This window comes from Triturus cristatus, chromosome 6, assembly GCF_964204655.1.
Source record: "Triturus cristatus chromosome 6, aTriCri1.1, whole genome shotgun sequence".
NCBI lineage: Eukaryota > Metazoa > Chordata > Amphibia > Caudata > Salamandridae > Triturus > Triturus cristatus.
This window is the reverse complement of record NC_140589.1, coordinates 605,742,881-605,763,927: the sequence shown is the minus strand read 5'-3', so window position 1 is coordinate 605,763,927 and position 21,047 is coordinate 605,742,881. Positions and strand designations below refer to the sequence as shown.

The following is a 21,047-nucleotide window of genomic DNA, read 5'->3' as shown; positions in this document are numbered from 1 at the left end:
CATAGGAAGTGGACCGATGTAATCAATCTGCCAAATTTGAGCGGGCAATTTCCCGCAATGTAAATGACCTTTAACAATTTGGGGCACTTTGCGCTGCCTGATATGCTGACAAATGGGACAATGTAGAATAACATTTTTGATTAAATCTAGGGGAATATAAATTCCTCGATCAGCAGCCCACCTGCTAGTGGCTTTCTCTCCAAAGTGTCCTGCTTTCTGGTGGGCCCATTTCGCCAATCCCGCAATATCAGAATCTTGCCTGTCCACCACTGCCTCAGCAATTTTAGATTTCTCATCTGCAATGTTATGAAAGAATTTGTCAAGAGAGTCTATCGGGGTATGAGCATCCACATGGAAGATTGTAACAGTACTCTGTGGGAGCATTTCCCAAATCTCCTGCCATAATTCTTTTCCCCACAGTTCTGTTGAATGCAATTTCCAACTATGGGAATGCCAAGTCGGTAACCAAACTGCCAGTCCATTGGCAGTAGACCAAGAATCGGTGAAAATATGACATGTGCCAGGTAACTCTTGTTTCAGAACTTGATAAACAGCATAGAGTTCAGCAAATTGACTGCTCTTACCCTCACCAGTTGTACTCAGCAATTTTTGTGTGATCGGATTATAGGACACCGCCTTCCAATGCCGTTTCGTCCCTATGAACCTTGCTGAACCATCCGTAAACCAGACATGGTTTCTGTCCTCCGCGGACAAATCATCAAAAGGTCTACCCCACTTAACAGGAGACTCCTGTACTAAAGGTACGGAACATTCACTCTCAGTCTCAGTCGATGGCGCCCGCGCCACCTGCTCATGCAAAGATGCAACTCCTTTTTGTCCCACACGTGCCCTGTCTTGTATATACCATTTCCATTTAATCACACTCGCCTCTTGAGCGTGTCCAATTCGGTGAGTTTTCGGCAAACTCATAATCCACTGCATGATAGGAATTTCAGGTCGCAAAACTATATCATGTCCCAAAGTCAACTGCTCGGTATCCACCAGAGCCCAATAACATGCAAGTAACTGTTTCTCAAAAGGTGTATAACGCTCACCAGCATCAGGTAACTTTTTGGTCCAGAAACCTAACGGTACTCTACTCTTGCCTTGTTTCTGCCACAAACTCCAATTCGCATAAAGGCCTTGTACAGACACATTCAAATCCACATCACCATCACATACAGGCCATAAATCCAGAGCATGCTGAATTGCTTCTTTTGCCAGACTGAACGCATCTTGCTGTGGTTTATCCCATTCAAATGCATTCTTTTTACGAGTGACATGGTACAAAGGGGCCAATATTTGACTCAAATGAGGAATATACTGGCGCCAAAAACCAAACAAACCAATGAAGCTTTGGGCTTCTTTCCTATTCCTCGGAACTGCAAAATCAAGAATTTTCTGTTTAACCTGAGGGATCACTTCTCGGTGCCCCTCATGCCAATTAATACCCAAAAATTTCACAGCCTGGGACGGACCTTGTAATTTATCCGGGTTGATTTCCCAACCTTTCTCACGCAGGCACTCAATGACTCTGTCCAATTGGGTCTGAACTTCCTCTTGTGTTTCGCCTTGGATCAAAATATCATCAATATAGTGACATATCTGAATTTGCGGATGAACCGGTACCTCAGCCAAATGCTCTGCCACCAGCCGGTGACATATCGTAGGACTATGCACATAGCCCTGGGGAAGACTTCTAAACGTCATCTGACGCCCGTTCCACGTAAAACTGAATTGTTCCTGACACTCAGGGGCAATCGGAATCAAAAAGAAAGCATTAGCAATATCAATGGACGCATACCATGTACCTGGATGTTTTTGGATTCTTTCAATTAGGGTAATAACATCCGGTACTGCAACAGTCAAAGAGGGTGTGTGTCTATTCAATTCTCGATAATCAACAGTCATGCGCCAAGAATTATCACTCTTACGTACAGGCCAAACAGGATTATTCCAAGCAGAAGTAACTGGGGTTATAACTCCTGCATCCACCAACTCCTGAATAGTGGTACTAATCTCTTCATGACCACCTGGAATACGATACTGCTTCTGACAAACCACTTTTGTCGCCTGGGGAACTTTTATGGGGGGCATTCTTAAACGACCAACCCGTACAGGCCTGGACGATATATAATGTTTAGTTCCAAATTGGTAACATCCATCATCTAAGTGCAAAGTCATTCCTTTCAAAATATCAATTCCAATTATGAATTCTAAGAGTGGCACCACTAATACAGAGTATTCTTTTCTAGGAATTCTACCTATTCTCATTTCAAGTAAAGTTTGAACTGCGGGAGTTTCCTTTCCACCTAATCCGGTAATTGTAAAAGGCTGACCTTTAAACTTCTTTGATTTTCCATGAATAAGAGTGGCCTCCGCTCCTGTATCTACCAATGCTCGTGCCCTTTGGACATTACGATGTCTCCAATCAATATCAATATCTACATAGGGTCTATTATCTCTGTGAGCCCATCTGTGTACTGGAGCTTGACCTATTTCCTAGTCATTTTTACTGCGTTCTGTGTACCAGGATAAATCAGGATAAAGACTCTCACGTTTCCCAGGTATCGATACCTCCTGTTCATATCCATCTCTATTACGAAATGGATTCCTGTCCTCTGCATTGTACTGCGGGTTTCGATCGGTTAATCTGTGTCGATCCTCTCTCCTTCTCAACTCAGGGGATTGATCCCTATCATCTCTACGTCTGCTGTTAACATAATCATCTCTCCCCCTTTCTCTTTCCCCCTCTCTCTCTCTGTCTCTCTCACGACGGGGGGACAAATCACATACATAACGTCGATCATCACGACGATCAGAGCGCCTACGGCGGTCGTCATCACCGCTACCGTCAGAAAAACCACGATCACACTCAGTCGTCCGAACACGCCGGGCACCCTCCTTTCGATCCAAGCCACGTTTGCGAAACATTTCCCACAAACGAGGAGTAGTCTCACCGTCAATGTCCTCCTTCCGCACACCATCGGCCATAAGACCAAAAAACATATCACGTCTAGTAAGTTTATTGTCACCAGGAGTACGAGTGTCAGGCCGGGACTGCCGTTCAGGTTTAAACCACTCACCCAACTCACCGAGTTGGCGTACCGATTCCAGCACCATAGATAACATGTTACCAGTCTGATTAATCAATAAAGTCATCATGACCTGCTTATAAGCAACAGGGGAAGAACGAATAATACGATTCCGCACAGAAGATGTCAACAAACCATCAAGCAACCTGTCAGCAGTATAGAGAAAAATTGCCGTTTTCATCACCTCCTCTTTGAGACGTTGTGCAGCATCGCGCAAAGTATACCACGGTTTGTCATTCACAGGCCAGTCAGACTCAGTAGGATATTTTAAATTACAACCCTCAGTCGCCAATTGAAGCAAAGTAATTTGACCACCACCATTAAAGTTACGAAAATGATACTGTACAGTAGAATCCGAACTCAAGGAACAAAACTTCAAACAATCGCCAGCATCCAACATAATGCCAGCAGCGCCCAGTTCATAAAGGCGCACCATCCATGTCAGCAAGGTCTCACCAGCTCGCTGCCGAAATCGCTGCAAAATATCACTAATTTCTTGTTGAGTAAAATCCTCCAAAAAGTCTAAAGCAATACCATTCGGAGCACCGGGAGCCTGCTGCAACTTCCGCCGAAAAACAGGATGCACCGAGACCGCGGGACGAGCATCACAAGGAGCTCGATCAGTACACGTAGAGGAACAATCAGTGTAAGAAGCATCGACCCCACTCGAAGGACGAGCGCAATCACGGGGTGCACCATCAGAGGCGCAAGAAGCAGACTTACAATCACGGCCGGAGCGAGAGGACTCGCGCTTGGCAGACTCCTCACCCGAGGAACGAGAATCACTCGAGTTCCAAATATTACCATCCCATTCATCAGGATTCCAATCCAGTCCGGCTTTCGCCACGACCAGACGCACCTTTCGCGTCGAAACCCGACCACGCCGATTCTTGTATTTATAACGAGCAATTCGCACAGCCGACCTCTCGGCAATAGTTTGGTACGTCTCAAGTTTGTCAGCAAGCAACTTATTTTGACACCGCAACAAAGTATGAGCATTCTGAATCTCAACAAAGTTCGCTTCCACATCCTTATGCAATTTCTGTAACTTCAACAACCTCTCATGCAGAATCCTGTACGCAGACAGAACAATCCAACCTCTGCGCCCCAAAACGGGAAGCTCATCACCCTTAGATACCGGCGCCTTCTGTAAACAAGTAATCACATTAGCCGGCTCCGCCAGCTCCAAAAAAGAATTCCAATTCTCACTCAAACCAGTAGAATCAGCCCACTCACGGGCTAAGGTTTCATAAGGCGTTGAATCACAGCCGGGAATATCAACGGGCAACTTAAAAGTAGATTTCGACTTTCTAGAAAACATCTCGGAAAAGAAAGAAGAAAAAAAAACTATACACACAATTATATACAAATAATATACAAACGAAACCACGCACGCGCCGAAAGCAAACACGATACAACCACAACGCACACAGGTTTCGTAAACGGTTCGTGACGCCAAATGTTCTGCTTGGGTTTTCGGATCAGATAGAACCCGCTCATCAGAGCCTCACTAACCCAGCCAGAACTTTACCCCCTCCCCCTCCCTAGGGCCTATTTACAATAGGTAACCACATATATCTACCACCTAAGGACAGGGAATTCCTACTATACATACCAAGACCTCTTATAATCGGCGGCCTCGCGATCCCATACGGATCCAGACCTCTCTGCCCATACGACAGTATCACAAGTGGCGGCCTCGCGATCCCATACGAATCCAGACCTCTCTACCCAGACGGCAGTCTCAGCACAAGTGGCGGCCTCGCGATCCCATACGAATCCAGACCTCTCTACCCAGACGGCAGTCTCAGCACAAGTGGCGGCCTCGCGATCCCATACGGATCCAGACCTCTCTACCCAGACGGCAGTCTCAGCACAAGTGGCGGCCTCGCGATCCCATACGAATCCAGACCTCTCTACCCAGACGGCAGTCTCAGCACAAGTGGCGGCCTCGCGATCCCATACGAATCCAGACCTCTCTACCCAGACGGCAGTCTCAGCACAAGTGGCGGCCTCGCGATCCCATACGGATCCAGACCTCTCTACCCAGACGGCAGTCTCAGCACAATCGGCGGCCTCGCGATCCCATACGGATCCAGACCTCTCTACCCAGACGGCAGTCTCAGCACAAGTGGCGGCCTCGCGATCCCATACGAATCCAGACCTCTCTACCCAGACGGCAGTCTCAGCACAAGTGGCGGCCTCGCGATCCCATACGAATCCAGACCTCTCTACCCAGACGGCAGTTCATACGACAGTTCATCCTATGATCACCATAACATACAAAAAGGGAATCAGTCTCACTATTCATCAGATCACACAAGGACTGCCAGTTCGAGCATAGCCTGTTCTCCGGTTCGAGGGGCTCCTCTCTCCCTTATTCAGTTACCACTTACCTGATCAGGGTTAACATCTGTTCATGTAGCCGCAGCTGACTAGAAGAACAGGCTAACCTCTCATACAAGAACACGCAGCACATGTTGGTTCACTACAAACTGGGTACTTTATTACTCATTACATACGCAATCACATAACATTACAATATAACACATAACCTGCAAAGAAAAGTGAAAGATTAAGTTGTGCACTCTAATAAGAAAGGGTCGACATCACCTTAGTAGTGTGTAGCCTGCACTCAGTGGTCATCTAGGTTCCCTTCTCGTCTGTGCCTCGGCTCGCCTGGAAGTCACACCTCCGCAGTCACGGATACACGTCTGCACCACTATGCGCTGTTCCCTTCACCCTTCTCCGAGTCACTGGGACCTCTTCCTTATCGGCTACTCTCTCCTCTCTGGCTATTCTGCTAGGAGAGTATCTGTCTCTCGGTTTTTCTCCGCCTCCAAGATGGCGTCTGTCTTCCCTGGAATAAGTAGTAGCTTTACTGCTAACGGCTAGATGCCGCCTACGGACTGAACATGTAACTGCCTCAGACTTTCACTGATATATAGAGGTGCGTTTCCTCATGGAAAATTCCGGCCCGTAACCTGCCGCCCACCAAATTCTTGTACCTCCCCGTACCAAGGACACGTTCCCAGCCGGCCGGCCTGATGTAGTGTCTTCGGCATGAAGAAAAATACAATCCTTCGATAAGGGCCGGCCTGAACCGGTTCTCTCCAAGCGAATAACACCTCATAACTAAAACATTACATTTGACCTAGAAGCATCCCAAGCTGCCGGAGCAGAAAGAAAGATGGAGTCTCTCCCGTTTGAGGCCTACCAGGCCTGAATTCAGCACGGCTCCATGAAATACCCTCACTACAGGACAGGTTATCCCTAATACTAACAAATCTATCCCCTAGGCTATGTGTGCAAGCCCTGATCTATGGGGAAGAGCACAGGATCATGTCGAAGTGCCTAGTAAATAGGCTCCATTCACTACTCTAACCCTTAGACTTGAATGGTAAGAGACTGAAGTCACATTCAATCACCTTTCCTCACAAGAAGGCCGGGAAAATCGAGCAGAACAGATGTCCAAAACACAATGTTAGCCACCCAATGAAGACCATTAATTAGTGACTAACTCACAAGTTTAAAATAAGGCTCAAATAAACTACTAGCAGGACCATGCTGCAAAAATAAAGCATTAAAATGGGGAGAACCAATCTCCTAAAAAAGTAAGTCTAACTAGAATGATACACACTAGACGCTCTGCTACTACGACACGGAATAGAAGACGTAAAACTTTATATTCTCAAAAGATTTTCTGATTCTCCCTTCAACACATTTAGATCAAAAGCATAATTTAACTCAGTTTCAAATACAGAACATCAGCACACAATAATAGACAGGCAAATTTAGATAGCTATTGTAATAATGTTCAGAAATCAATGCAGATAAGCAATTTCTGAAGCATCTCAGTCAAGAATATTAAGGTGTGTAGTATTAAGCTACACATTTAGTCAGAGGTTAAAATCCAAGGAGGATGGTTAAAAACAAACATCAGATACAAGGTTACAGACTCCTTCCACAGTTAAAGGAAGAAGGACAGTTTTTCTTTAAAGCATCCAAAGATTTAAAGCAAAGGAATTAAGGAATCAATTTTAATGTCCTCTAAGGGTGAGTCCATGAGTATGGGCAAAGAGGAATTAAAGCAAAAATCAATCAGTTCGTCAAAGAAGGATTCCTAGTTGTGAGAAAGTGCCATCTTTCTTGCATGGTATGCCCCCACTTTTTGCTGAATTGCTGAATGTACTTTGACTGAGTGTGCCCTGGACTCCTGCCAATCAGGTGCCCAGGGCCTATGTTCCTTCCCTAAACAAAAACCTCAAAACCAAATTGACAAACCCTGGCTACATGTCAGCCCCTGGTTAGTGGTACCCTAGGTACCCAGGGCCTTGTGACCAGGGAAGGCCTCTAAGGGCTGCAGCACTCATTGTGCCACCCTTAGAGGCCCTGTACCCTAACACACCCACTGCATTGCAGGCTGAGTGTCTTGGTGCAGAACAAAACAGTCAACATGGCACACAGGGATGTGTGCCATGCCCACAAACTACTGCCCTGGCATACCTCAGTCACCCCTCTAGCTAGGTGCACTATGCCAGTGGTGTGGGTACAGGTGCAGGGGTGTGGAAATTTGTCAAAAATCTACTTGGCCAATGGACAAACTTTTACAGAAATCTACTTGTCCTGGGAAGATATCTGCTTGCCCCACCTATTCCATAAATCACTATGGTGGGTCTGCACGGCGAGAACCTGCACTGTAATCAGTGCAACATACTGTGTAACATTATTTCAAGCGCAAGTCCAATTATGCAGTGCATGGTCATGCATCCTTAAATGCAACTGTTGTAGTGGCAGGTTGTACAGTATGTGGGTGGATGTGTCAGTGTGCACTGCTCCCAATTATCAACCAGTATGCATGTGACACAATTTCAATTGTAGAGAGAGTACCTAAAGACCGTCTATGCCAAGTATACTTCAATTACTTCAATTAATGTAGTCAATTACCAGTCTGCACTGTGTCAGAATATGAACCTGTAGGACAGAAGGGTGTTCTTCATCCTAGGGCGAACTCATAGCTGTCCAGCTTCAAATATACTCACATGTGAACATGATCTGATAAACGTGTGGATAGGAATAACTGCACTTTTTGGAAGAGCTTATGAACTATTCCTGGGGCAACCAAAATGGTGTGGTTCACTGAGGCAGTATCCACAAGTACAAATTCACAAGAGGCAGTACTGGGCAGTTAAATCAATCTCTCCTTTTACATTCCTGGGCAGGTGAGGTGTGATTATACTACTGTGCACTCACTGATAAATCTCCACATTCTTCTCCCACACAAGGAGCATATGCAGCACAGGCAGTAGCAACAGGGTTCTCTTGTGCACAGTAGTGGTATAGTAATGGAACCGGAAGAGTAAGCTCCGAAAACATGAATAGGTGCAGCTCCACAATAGATGTGCAAGTTTGTCTCACTTAAATTTGTGAAGAGTTCACTTTTTTTCTTTAAAATCCAAGTTCTCTGCCACTTGTCTCTCTCCTTCCAATGTCCCCAGCCCCCCACTGCCCACCCAGATGTGCCAGTTATATTCTTGGAAACTCCTGTAATTCTGTTGGCGGATGCTGACATACGAGTATTGGTAAGCCTGGTGAAAGATAAGGTTTTAACGTTGCAGCAAAGTGTGCAATCAGTTGGGTTTTTCAGAAGCTGAGCGTTCTGAGGGTCTAAGTGATGATGCTAGGATATTTCGAAATGGGCATATGCATAAAGAAGGCACAAAGTCCAGCACACTGGACAAACGCTACTTGTCAAATCATGTAGGGAAAGAAAAACAATCCTTTATGTCTACATAGGATGAATACTCACACAGGGGGCAGTGTCAATTTTCCTTGGATCTGGTAGGGGCTCATTTTTACTGCTGACGTAACTGTGCAACAAAAATGCAATACAGCGGTTGCATAAACTTAAGGTGGGAATATTGTATAATTTCATGCAGTTGTCAATAAAACGTGATTGTGAGACCTACAAAATGTAAATTCTGATAATTTCTGCTTTATATTGAACTCGGTTCTGCAATTTTTGCCATTTTACATCGTTGCAAATGACAGATGGTCCCCCACTGATGGCAGGTCCTGTGTACGTGCGTGATCTATAACAGAGTCACTCTAATAATGAGATTCTACAGCTGAGACGTTTTCCTCATAATTTGCCACATAATCATGCTGCCTAAACTGCATATTTTAACAAAAATGTTGATTCTAGCTCAAATAGATCAAAAGTTTCTAAAAAAGAGGGTATACCATCCTGCCACACAGTGAAAAGCCCATGACAAGTAGTGAGGTCACTTTTACATTGCTATTGCTGTATTTGGGTGTTAATCTGAAAGTAATAAGGCAAAACATTTATACTGACAGTGTTAACGTATACAGATGTAAAAAACATGAAGTAATACGATAAACAAAAATGTGCTGCATTCTGCTACATAATTCTACATTTTTTTGGCCACATAATTTAGTCAACCCTGCGCATAATTTAGACCTTCTCTGCAGCTTCATTACAGTGGCTCTGTTTATTTAGCACAAACTGCCAGAGCACTTTGCATATTGCAAGCGCCATGTAATTGTATATGTCTACAAACTACAGAGTGATCAGGAGCGGAAGTGCATTCTTCACCCTTTAAGTATACCTCCTTGCCATCCCTTACGCATCTGTAAGTGAACGGAAGCGACCAAACTTCGTGCAGGAACGCATCACCAAGTTGTTCATATCTGCCGATGGCATAATGTTTCATGCATGAACTAAACTTGAACAAACTGAACGGTAAAGTGACTAATCCGTGAATAAGCCACACGGCTGAATTTAACTCAGCTACAGAAAAAGGCAAAGGTTCTAATTTTTCAATGTGCAGCAATGCATAAGTTGCATCTTTCATGGACATGAACTGCTGTTTTCCTGTCAAATTAAACGGAAGGAACAATGATGAAATATTCATGTAATCCCAAGGGACTTTCCCTGCCTTTAACGTTTGCAATGTCCATGCAAACTGCATAATTGAACGCAACTGATTTTGACCATGATACAACACAGATACATCATCTTGCACAATGTCAACGACAGAAGAAACAATATTATCTAATGTATAAATTCTAGAAGACAACGTATTAATACTATTATCTATCACAGCCAATACTTTTTCCATATTGGCCTGGTCAATAGCACATAATCTAGAAGCAGTTTCAATTTGCGACAATTTCCAGATCTCATTGTAAATAGCATAAGCCCATCGTTTAGATCTACCATTTACAGGACCCTTAATAAAATCATTCAAATCTATTTTTTCATTTAAGCGTGACAAATGAAGCTTAACTGAAGTTAACGTGGAATGTTGCAGCCATGACTGACATAACTTACCTACAGAGTAGGTAGTCACTGTGTGTGAAGATGTGAAACGAGGGTCAACCCTAAGTTGTGTATACCCTGGAGCCAAATTCAGAAACCGACGTTGACAGGAATCTGAGCTTGTTTGCCACACCAACCAACCCTCAGGATTCAATGTTGAAATATTAAAGGTGCCATTGGAAACAAGGGACTGCAACATAGTAAGGGACAGATCTGAGTGATTTTCCCAAACCGGGATAAGCACCCAGATCAGGGATCGAGGGGGAAATAAATTTTTTAGATATAGCCAATCCAAAACAGGTGGTCTGAACAATAGACGAATTCAAAAATAAAATATGGTTTGGGATAAGACAGGCACGATGCAAAGCTTCTGTTCCTTGTACTTGCCACGGTTTAGTTCCCCAAACCGATTTAAGATCGATAGTAGCTTTCCATACGTCATAACCTCCAATAGCCAATTCATCCATAAAGGATTTGGAATATAATAATTTTGTGTGTGTCAGTCTGACCTTAGAAGTGGGTTCTACTGCCATCTTAAAATAAAAAGAATCAGGCTTAGACACACTAAAATCTGAAATGTATGTGAATTTTTTCAATAAAGTGTCAGAGCTGCCAGGCATAGGGACAGGACAATGTTCCCATTGAGTAAAATTAACAAAATTTCGAAAAGTATTTGCTCTGTGTAAGAAATGTGTGCCATAATGTTGAAAACAAAATTGTTCATCGTAGTTTGCAGTATTTAAATACAGATCTTCAGCATCAAATGCAGCATAATATTTTAAATCAGAAAACAGTGCTTCTATTGCTTGTACATCCCAATCATCTGAGCGGATGTTTTGTTTAACTACATCACCCATAGAAACACGAAAAACATTTGGCACATTAATAACTTCGGTGGGACCATGAATTTGAAAGTTCACTGCATCCCATGCAATCCCATCACGTACAGGCCAGGCGGTGATGTTCACAAACGTCTGGTCTCTTTTCATGATGTGTGATGAGGAATGGGGGGGGGCAAAGTTCCATCAATTAATTGAATTGTAGAACGCTCATTCAGGTAGTGTCCATTGATAAGTCTAAAAAACACTACCACAAAGCCAATTGTCATGAATAAAAAAATACAAATTAGCACCAACCAGATGTAAGTCCAAGGTGCAACCAAAAAATGTCTCTTGAACCAGGCAAAAAATATAGAAATTTTGGAAGGGACAGTGGAAGTTAATGATTCAGTTTCAAAGGAAGAATGTGACTGGTTAAGTGTTGTTGCATTTAATAGGGGCAAAGTGACTTCTGTAGGATAAGCATACTCCGGATCACCAGGCAAACCACCAGCAGAAGGTGGCACAGGCAGGTCTGAAACTGTATGCATCTCAATGGAAACCTCAGGCACGATGATAGAGGGTGGCAACACAACAGAGTTTCTCAGCATTGAAGGGCAGGAAACCGAAGGTGTCATACTATGGAGAATCGGCCACCCTGTGTAGCTTGACATTTTCAATTGAAATGTACCTGTTTTCCTTGCGACCAGGAAGTGGTGGTAAAACAACTGTACGTGTACCCAATACTCCAAGCACCGGGACTGGTGCACGATAAGAGGGGCCAAACTCCTTCTTGTTCTCCACCTTCTCACGGACCAGGTCACCAACTCGTGGCAGCCAGCCGACCACCGGAATCAGGAGCGCTTCTTCAGATGTAGAGGGCACGTGTTCCTTCGCTAGAGTGTCTCTTGCTTCTTGTAGATTCTGTAATACAGCACAGTGGTCATCGAGGTCAAAAGGCGCGGCAGCCGCCGCCATGTCTAGACCATCAAGGTCCGGAACAAACATTCTCACTCCAAAGAGCATCATGTACGGGGTCCGCCCACCCAGAGACCTTCTAGGGAGGTTATTAAGTGTACGTTGGACGTCATACAAGTGGGCAAGCCAGTTCCGGCCTGTACCTAACACCTTGGCTGTCAACGATTGCTTTAGGTCACGGTTCATCCGTTCCACAACACTATTGCCCTCAGGCCGGTATGGAGACGAAAATTTGACTTGGACCCCCAAACTTCTCATTGCCTCTTTGTAAGCCTTAGAGGCGAACGCCGGGCCTTGATCAGAGTGAAGGGTACCACACGCAAAACTCCCTATAAAGACACGCAATGCTTTGATGACAGTCCTGGCATCAGCACTCCTTTGTGGCCACACCCACAGAAAACGTGTGCACGAATCCACTGCAACCAAGATGTACTTGTACGCAGTATCAGAGGTAAAAGGACCGCAGTGATCTAAATAAACACACGCTAGTGGTTGATTAGATATATGCAGTTGCGTTGGAGGTGGACGCGCAACAGAAGAAGGTTTGATCTGCTGGCAAATGTCACAATTAAGCACCTAAGCCCGCGTCAGTTGCTGACACTCCAGCATGCGCAGACGCAATACCTTCGTGGGCAGCTGTTATCAAATCTGGTCTGCAGTCCGCGTTGGGAATCAATCTATCACCAACGTCGTTAATCTTCACTAATGGGACTTTATCAGGACTTAAGTGATAATGGTATCGAGAAGGGAAACCTCTAGGGAAGTTTGTCCCTGTCTCAGAGGCAGCAATAGCTGCCAAGATGTCAGCATCTATCTTAGATTTTGATCTTGTAACTGCTGCTACTAAATATGTCGCCACTGCTGTTTTAGCTGCCTCGTCAGCCAAACTGTTACCGACAGCATGGACACCAACTCGTTGGTGACCAAGAGTGTGAATTATATCCACAAGTGGCAGACTCCCTTTGAGTTCCGACACTCGAGCCAAAGCGTTTTATGTTTCACCGCGCTACCTTTGGAATCATGAAATCCATTCATAATCCAAAAAAGCAAATTGTCGTTTTAAGATTGAACACAATAGTAAGAGTCACTCACTATAAGAGTAGTGACTCTGTGATCAGCAAACTCAAGTGCAAGCACCAGAGCACGAAGCTCCGCCAGTTGCGCGGTACAATCACCCAATGACTGCGTATGCACTGCATCAGATTTGAACTCTCCATTCACGAAAGTACCGACTACAATTGCGCAAGCCGCTGAATAAGCGTGCCTTGATCCAGTTGCGGGTTGCGCCGACCCGTCAGTGTATATGACACAATGGTATTCCTCGATGGGGCGCAATGACTGAGGAGCAGGATGAACGAATTCATACTCCAAACTTTCTTGAGTCTGCAACGCCGCGTCAAAGATGTATTCGACGTCAGGCGAAGCTAAGGAGGTCACCTATGGTATCCACCTTGGATGCAAAGCCTTAGAATTTGGTACACTAGCTTTAGTGACTGCTTCGAGAGCAGGAAACGGTGTTACCACCAGCATGCGTTTTCCCTGTGATAGTGCTCGTTCTTTCAGTATCGCCATCTGAACTGCTGTTAAGACTTTTTCAACAGTGGAAAATCGCAGCTCAGCCGAAGTGTACAGATGAGATTTGTAAGCAATGGGGACTGTGTCACCCTCATTGAACGTTAAGTACGTGAAACCTTCCGCGCCTGGAACAATTCTAATGACCAGGTTGGTGTGGTTGTCACGTGTTTTTAGATATTTAGCTGTAAGAAGATCAGTTTGCAAAGTATACAATGCCAACGAGTGCTCTGGCAGCCAGCAAGATCTAGTATAAGTTGGTTGTATCAAGGCATAAAGCGTCTTGATACGCTGGGCATAATCAGGAATATAGGATCGACCGAAATTCAGAAAACCCAGCAAGGATTGTAGTTTTTTCAGTGTCGTAGGGATACGAAGGTTTGCGCATTTCTCAAGGAACTGCGGTGCCAAGCCTCGACCTTCATTATTGAGTTCGTACCCCAAGAACAACACTGTAAATTCAGCAATGTGTGACTTCTTAAAGTTAAACTTGTAACCGAAGCCCGCAAACATAGTCACTATGTTATCCACACGAGCAAGGTGTGGAAGCAACTCGTCGTCTGTCAGATAGAGGTCATCAACATACGAGTATGCTTCCGGGTCTACCATCTCCAAGAGAGAGACCACGCGAGCGGCAAAAACTCCAGGGCTATTTTTATAGCCCATCGGGAGCCTCTTGAACAATTTTTGTTTGCCACCCGAGGTGAATGCTGTCCACTCATAACTAAGAGGGGCCAGGTTATGGCAATAAAAGCCATTTGATAAGTCGAGCGTAGTTTTGAAACGTTTTCTCACAAGACTATCTACGAGAGCCGAACTATGAGTATTTTGTACCGCAAACGTCCGGCAATGCGAGTTTAAATGCCGGTAATCCAAAACTAGGCGGTACGACCCGTCAGGCTTCGTTACAGTGAATAAAGGATTATTCATGAGTAGGGCTCCCGGTTTTCCGTATTTACGGATTTATACATATAAATACAGACGGAAATCGATATTTCCTTTGTCTGTATTTATATTTATAAACGGTAAAATACGAGTAAATGTTGCCGCGCTAGTCTCCCGCCTCCCGATTCCTGCAAGCAAAAACCCGATGCCTCTGGGTTTGAGCTGACAAGGCAGTATTGTGTAACGTGCTAATTCTTCCAGCAATAGTCGGAGTGGCGATGCAGGGACTCTAGAAGGGGTGAAAAACCAACAAAGCCTCATTACTACTGGTGAGGGGCATGCTTTTGTTTTTGATAAAGCCTCTAGCTGTTTGAACGTGAGTTTCTAATGCTATTACTTCTCAAAGGTTAAATGCTTTTTTCAGCCAGGCACAGCTCCGTACTATACTTCATGTGGTTTAAGCATTAGAAAAATGTCGTAGCACTCTGTGTGTTATGAATTAACTTTTCCTATTAGTCAGGACGCGTAAAATAGATAGAAAAAAGTCTGCAATTATATGTGTGTGCCTCATGGGCGTAGGAAGTGTGGGGGACGCGGGGGATATATCCCCCCCCAGATTTTGGAGTGGGGGGACAAGGGTGGGGGGACGAGGGGACAAAAGAATTTCCCCTCTCCCTGCTGTTATCGCAGGGCCATTAGCACGCGAAAGCGCTACCTAATGGCCCTGCACTTGACCTGCCTGGAGTCAGAGGCCACCCGCCCTCTGCCTTTTGTTATGCTGCAGGAAGGCTCAGCCGTTCTGGGAAGGGCAGAGAACGAAGAAAAAATAAACGCTGTCTCTTTTCCTTCATGGCAAGGACCGTGTCCACTACTCCTGATCTGCCTCTGGCGGCTGCCCTCCTCTCTTTATTCCTCCATCTCTTTCTGTCTCTGTCTCGCTCCTGCTTACGTGCTGATTTCAAGAGGCAGCTCTTAAGGTACTCTCTCTTGCCTCTCCTTTTCTTTATTTGTTCCCCTGTGAAATTGATCCAAAAAAGGCTGAACACTTTGGCTGTAAATGTCCTCATTTTCTGACCGTTTTCTATTGAAAAGAAAAACCTCGGAATGGAGAGAAAAAATAGTTAAATACCTAAATAAAGCAATACAGAGTGGACAGCAGACAGGTCAGACTGTTATTTACACCCACACACATTAGCGCCACTTTACAGAGTTTGCCAGTGAAAGCGCTACTTTCTTTTTATCTTCTTTCTTTGAACAACAATGTTTTCCCAGGGTGGGTAAGTGCGCCATTCCTAAAGGGACTGCAATACCTGGTTGATGGGTAGAGTGGAAACGTTTAATATGATCGTTTTCAACTTTTTAATTATTTTAGCTTATAAAATGCGGCTCTGTGTTTGGGGATGTGGTCTTTTTTAAACCAAACTGCATACATTTTGAAAGGATATAAGCAATGGACATTGAAAGGGTCCCTTCCTGGTCCTGTAGCCATGTCTTGAACTTTTCAGGCAAAATCACTTACTGATTTCTGAATAATGAGTTTAAAACCGTTAAGGTAACCATGTTTTTTTCTGATTACAGTTCACATGCTTTGCTTATTCTTGCATTCCCTATGAGTGTTTGCTTTTTCCAGGGTGTTATTCATTTTTTTTAAGACCGCATTTTACTGTTGTCTAGTGCATAATTTGAATTTAGTCGCAGCACAATTGAGTTGTGCTGAAGGCAGTGCGAGTTTCTCTCAGTGGGGCAGTATGGTGTAAATAAATGTGGAAAAATACTAGCTGTAGCGTCGCCTTTTGCTTGTGGCAAAAATAAATATGGATAAATACAGAAAAAAAGCCCAAAAAATAAATATGGATAAATACAGACGGAAATGGCAAAAAAATAAATACCATAAAACCGGGAGCCCTATTCATGGGTGACACACATGTCTCAATCACTCCCTGATATTCCAATTGTTCAAGGATGGACGCGACGTGAGGTCTAGCCTCGCGACGCATGGGATACTGGGGTTGAGGCTGGGGATCGGATCGCAATGGAATCTCGTGATTGGGAGAACATTTGTCCCAACCAACCTGATTACGATATAACGCAGGCGCAAGCATCTGCGCCCACTCCCCGGCTAACCTAGTAGACTCCTCCGTGGGCACTGCGTGCCCAAAGGAAGGAAGTATAACTTCCTCTCCCCTAGGGGCATCCAAAATGAAAGCCGGAGGCCAATCTTTCTCCGCCAAAAGAATATCATATGTGGTGGTAAGATTATCCCAAAAAAACACTTTAATTTTGCGTTGTATGTCACCCTCAATATTAAGGACTATTTCAAATAATCTTTCCGGGGGGGCTACGCGAGTATCAGCAGTTTCAACTGTCATATAAATGTCAGTTGCTGTCGCCTCCAGAAATGGACGCAATGCTTCCCGCACTACTGTAACTTCCGCCGCGCTGTCTAGCAGTGTTAGTGCCCATGTCAGGTTCCGAAGCTGTGTCCTGACCATCTGAGGCATATCTCGCGGAGATAGCAGCAACTTTCTTTTTCTGAAACGGTGGACGTGGTCTGGCAGCGTCTTCCTGCTTGCCTTTACCGTCAGTCTGGCGGGGCTGGTCTCGACCTTGAGCACCCCGTCCTCTCCCACGGTCTCCACCACCAGAGTGCGAAGTCGATGTTTCCTGTGAAGAACGAGGAGAGCGTTGTTCAGAAGCCTGAAATCTATCAGGTGACTTTATACGAGTACGATCACGCAAATCATAAGTGCGTTCACTATACGACTGTACGGGTGAGGCAGGACGAGAAACCTGTTTCTGTTGCTGCTTCTCTTGTTTTTTGGCATGCCAACTTTGTTTAGGAAAGTTGGGCTTTTCGTCTTTTGTAGACGAACTCACCTTAGTTTGCTGCACTACATCAGGAATTTTGATGGTGGGTTTCACGCCTAAGGCACTACGTCCAGCCATCCTATAGGCTTTCGCAATAATTTTGGCGAATTCCCTTGGCTTATCGGCATCAGCCACAAGCTCCAGCATATTACCAACTTGGAACTGCATGGCATCTCCTTTGAGGTTGCCCATTACCATGGAACAAACCACATCGAAACTGTCGACAAGCCGTAATCCCAACTCAATAGCTGCCTCCGCACCATGACTTTCTTGAACTTTCTTGATGACGGAGGGTAGTACAGCCATAGACGGAGTGCCGTAGCACTTCGAATATGTCGCAGCAAAGACCTTGCCCCAATTGTCACAATCAACAAGTTCAGGGACCAGGTCCTTCGGCAAAGTAATGGTGAGTATCCTGTGTTTATCCACAGGTGTAGTGTTTGGCAACACGGCTTCTAATTGATCAAATCTTTCCGCAAGCCAGTAAGGAAATTCATCCTTACTGAGGGGGCGCTTGCCGACGACCGCGTTAACCATAACAGGGCTAATCACCACCGCGTGATGGTGATCCGCCCCGTGTCCAGCAACCGCAGGTGCTCCCACCTGAACTGTGCGTGACACATACTGCACTAAAGCCCTATGGACCGTAATCAGGGCTGTGTGTAGCTTTCGTAAATCACCCACTGCCACCGTCATGTAGCGTGGGTGTGGAGTATATCCGGCCAGTACCGGCCATGTAGCCCCTGCAATTGACAACGGGCCCATTCTCGCCGATACGACCTCATGGGGGAGGGCGCCATTAAACCGATATGGGGCATAAGCCGCAGGTACAGCCGAGGCTGTATATTCGTGGAACAAATTATCGTCTGTATCCACCTCCTCAAAGGTCACCCATGAGTAAAACAACTCATATGGGTAGGTGGTATCAGCACTGACCACAAAGACTACGCCATCCCGTCATCAGTTACCCCATACGCCCTCAAATGAGCGCGCAGAGGAACCCTACTATGAGCGGGAATATTAACCGCCATAAGGACACCTTAAAGAGTAACAACGATATTCACAGTAGCACTTGGGCTCAAAAATTTTAACCTTTTTAATTTTCAAGCTTGATAGAACCTTTAGTCTAAACCTAGGTAGGTTAAACCGTCACTCAAGTTTTCCGGAAACGAGAGTGAGGGTAGTTGTGGACTAAACACTAGTACTACTAAAGCATCTCAGATCTTAAGACCAAACGTTAGGTGCGCCATGTTGCAGGGATTCTGCTTTTGCACAGAACTATGCGCAGGAGACCAGGACCTCAGAGAATTGTGGTGTACCAGAAAACTCCCCTCAGAACCCAGAACCCCTTATCCGACTAGCTTAGTATCCCATTCGTTAACCTAGATCTAGCTAGGTGGTCCCAATGTATAGACAAACCAGAACAAGCGACTTAGATATTTCTCAGGAGTGGTGGGAATCCGAAATACCTGTTCGTACTTATTTGTTAGTCCACAACTTAATAATACAGACACGGTAAAGTTTAAAGAGTTTATTGTATAAACCTCGCGTCCTAAGATGCAGTACTTTGGCGAACACTAGCAGACTAACAGTACAGATCAGAACCATAAGCATTATTACAATACCATATAAAATGAAAGGAGCAATCATACTAATAATGACAGTGGTATACAGCCACACTCCTTTCACTAGAATCTAATACATTATTATTATTAGACTATTAGAAGGTCTCTCAGGCTAACAGGGGGGACCCCATACCGTATAGATCAGCTTAGTAGAATCACATCAAAGGATCAGCTCTCGCATGCATCAGCTCTTCTGTCCGAATGAATGTAAAACCAAACTGTTCTGCAATATTAAAGACGCTTGTCCTTCGGATATTGGCAGCTGTATGCATGATATGTCTAACAAGTGGTACGATCAATCTAAACACAACACTCTGTACCTTCTAGTGACCCAGACGCGTTCTTTGCATGATGTACAGACCAAGGGCACATTTCACGGTTAAGAATGTGAAACAACAGTTTGTTATCCTATAAGGCAAAGTCGAGTCAGCATTTCTAAAATGAATAACACATAACAACAGTGTCGTGTGCAGCGCAGCAGAAACAACAAGCTTGCTTGCTAACAATGATCTCGTTTATGCTAACTTAGTGTTGTAAATAGGGCGTGGCTTAATCCATCTCACACTCCTTAGTGCCCGCCTGTGAGAAATTGCCTCTTTCTGCATGGTAGCCCCCACGTTTTGCTGAACTGCTGATGTGCTTTGACTGAGTGTGCCCTGGGCACCTGCCAATCAGGTACCCAGGGCCTATGTTCATGACCTAAAACTGCATTAAAAACAAAACTTAATTGGCATCTATGGCCACAGGTCAGCCCCTGGTAAATGGTACTACAGGTACCCAGGGCACTGTGATCAGGGAAGGCCTCTAATGGCTGCAGCACTTATTGTGCCACCCTTAGAGGTCCTGTACATTTACACTCACACACTTCCTTTGCAGGCTGCGTGTCTTAGTGCTGAACAATGTGAAGAGTCGACATGGAACACATCCCTGTGTGCCATGCCTAAAACTCACTGCCCTAGCATAGTTCAGCCACCGCATTAGCTGGGTGCATTATACCAGTGGTGAGGGTACAGGTGCATGAGCCCTGTACCCCTACAGTGTATAGATCAATTCTTAGACATAGTAAGTGCAGCAATGCCATTAAGAGAATATGGTGCTGGGTATTTGTCATTATGAACTCCGCAGCACCATAATGGCTTTACTGAAAACTGGAAAGTTTGGTATCAAACTTCTCAGGACATTAAACCCACACTGATGCCAGTGTGGGATTAAATGAAAATTGCACTCAGAGGGAATCTTAGAGATGCCTCCTGATGAAACGACCAGCCTTAGGTGGGTTCCCTGACTGGTGCACATCAGCCTGCCACCACGAGACATATTTCTAGACCCCTGGTGTGGAAGCCTTCACTCCCTGAGCCCAGCAACAAGGTCTTTCCTGGGTGGAGGTGGCAACATCTCCCCCAGACCAGGAACAGCCATCTATTGCACAGGAGCTTCAAAGGCCTTGCCGCCTTTGTAATGCAACCCCCAGCCTCTCCTGCTATCAGGAGCAGGCCCCCTTCCTGTCTCCCCTCCTTCTCGGCGGGAAGACAGGCGGGAAAAATTAGCACAGCCCTGAAGGTGTACCTACCTCTGCCAACCGCACCCCTCCGATAGGGGAGGGGAAGTGAAGCCCACTCTTTAGTGCTCGCCTGTTATAAATTGCCCTCTTTCTTCATGGTAGCCCCCACGTTTTGCTGAACTGCTGATGTGCTTTGACTGAGTGTGTCCTGAGCACCTGCCAATCACGTACCCAGGGCCTATGTTCTTTACCTAAAACTGCATAGAAAACAAAACTCAATTGGCATCTATGGCCACAGGTCAGCCCCTGGTAAATGGTACCACAGGTACCCAGGGCACTGTGATCAGGGAAGGCCTCTAATGC

At 45.2% G+C, this 21,047-nt stretch overlaps 1 protein-coding gene across 6 annotated transcripts in view; it reads right to left on the bottom strand.

The window, feature by feature from the left end:
• The window catches only part of LOC146817560 (uncharacterized), a 170,973-nt gene that overhangs the window by 106,702 nt on the left and 43,224 nt on the right, over positions 1–21,047 (bottom strand). Inside the window, exon 2 of one of the 6 annotated variants that reach the window (XM_085611079.1) lies at positions 11,947–12,179. The exons of the other annotated variants lie outside the window; for them this stretch is intronic. Coding sequence (XP_085467205.1) covers positions 11,947–12,179 — 233 coding nt within the window. The remainder of the gene's footprint in view (positions 1–11,946; positions 12,180–21,047) is intronic. 6 annotated transcript variants of the gene reach the window in all.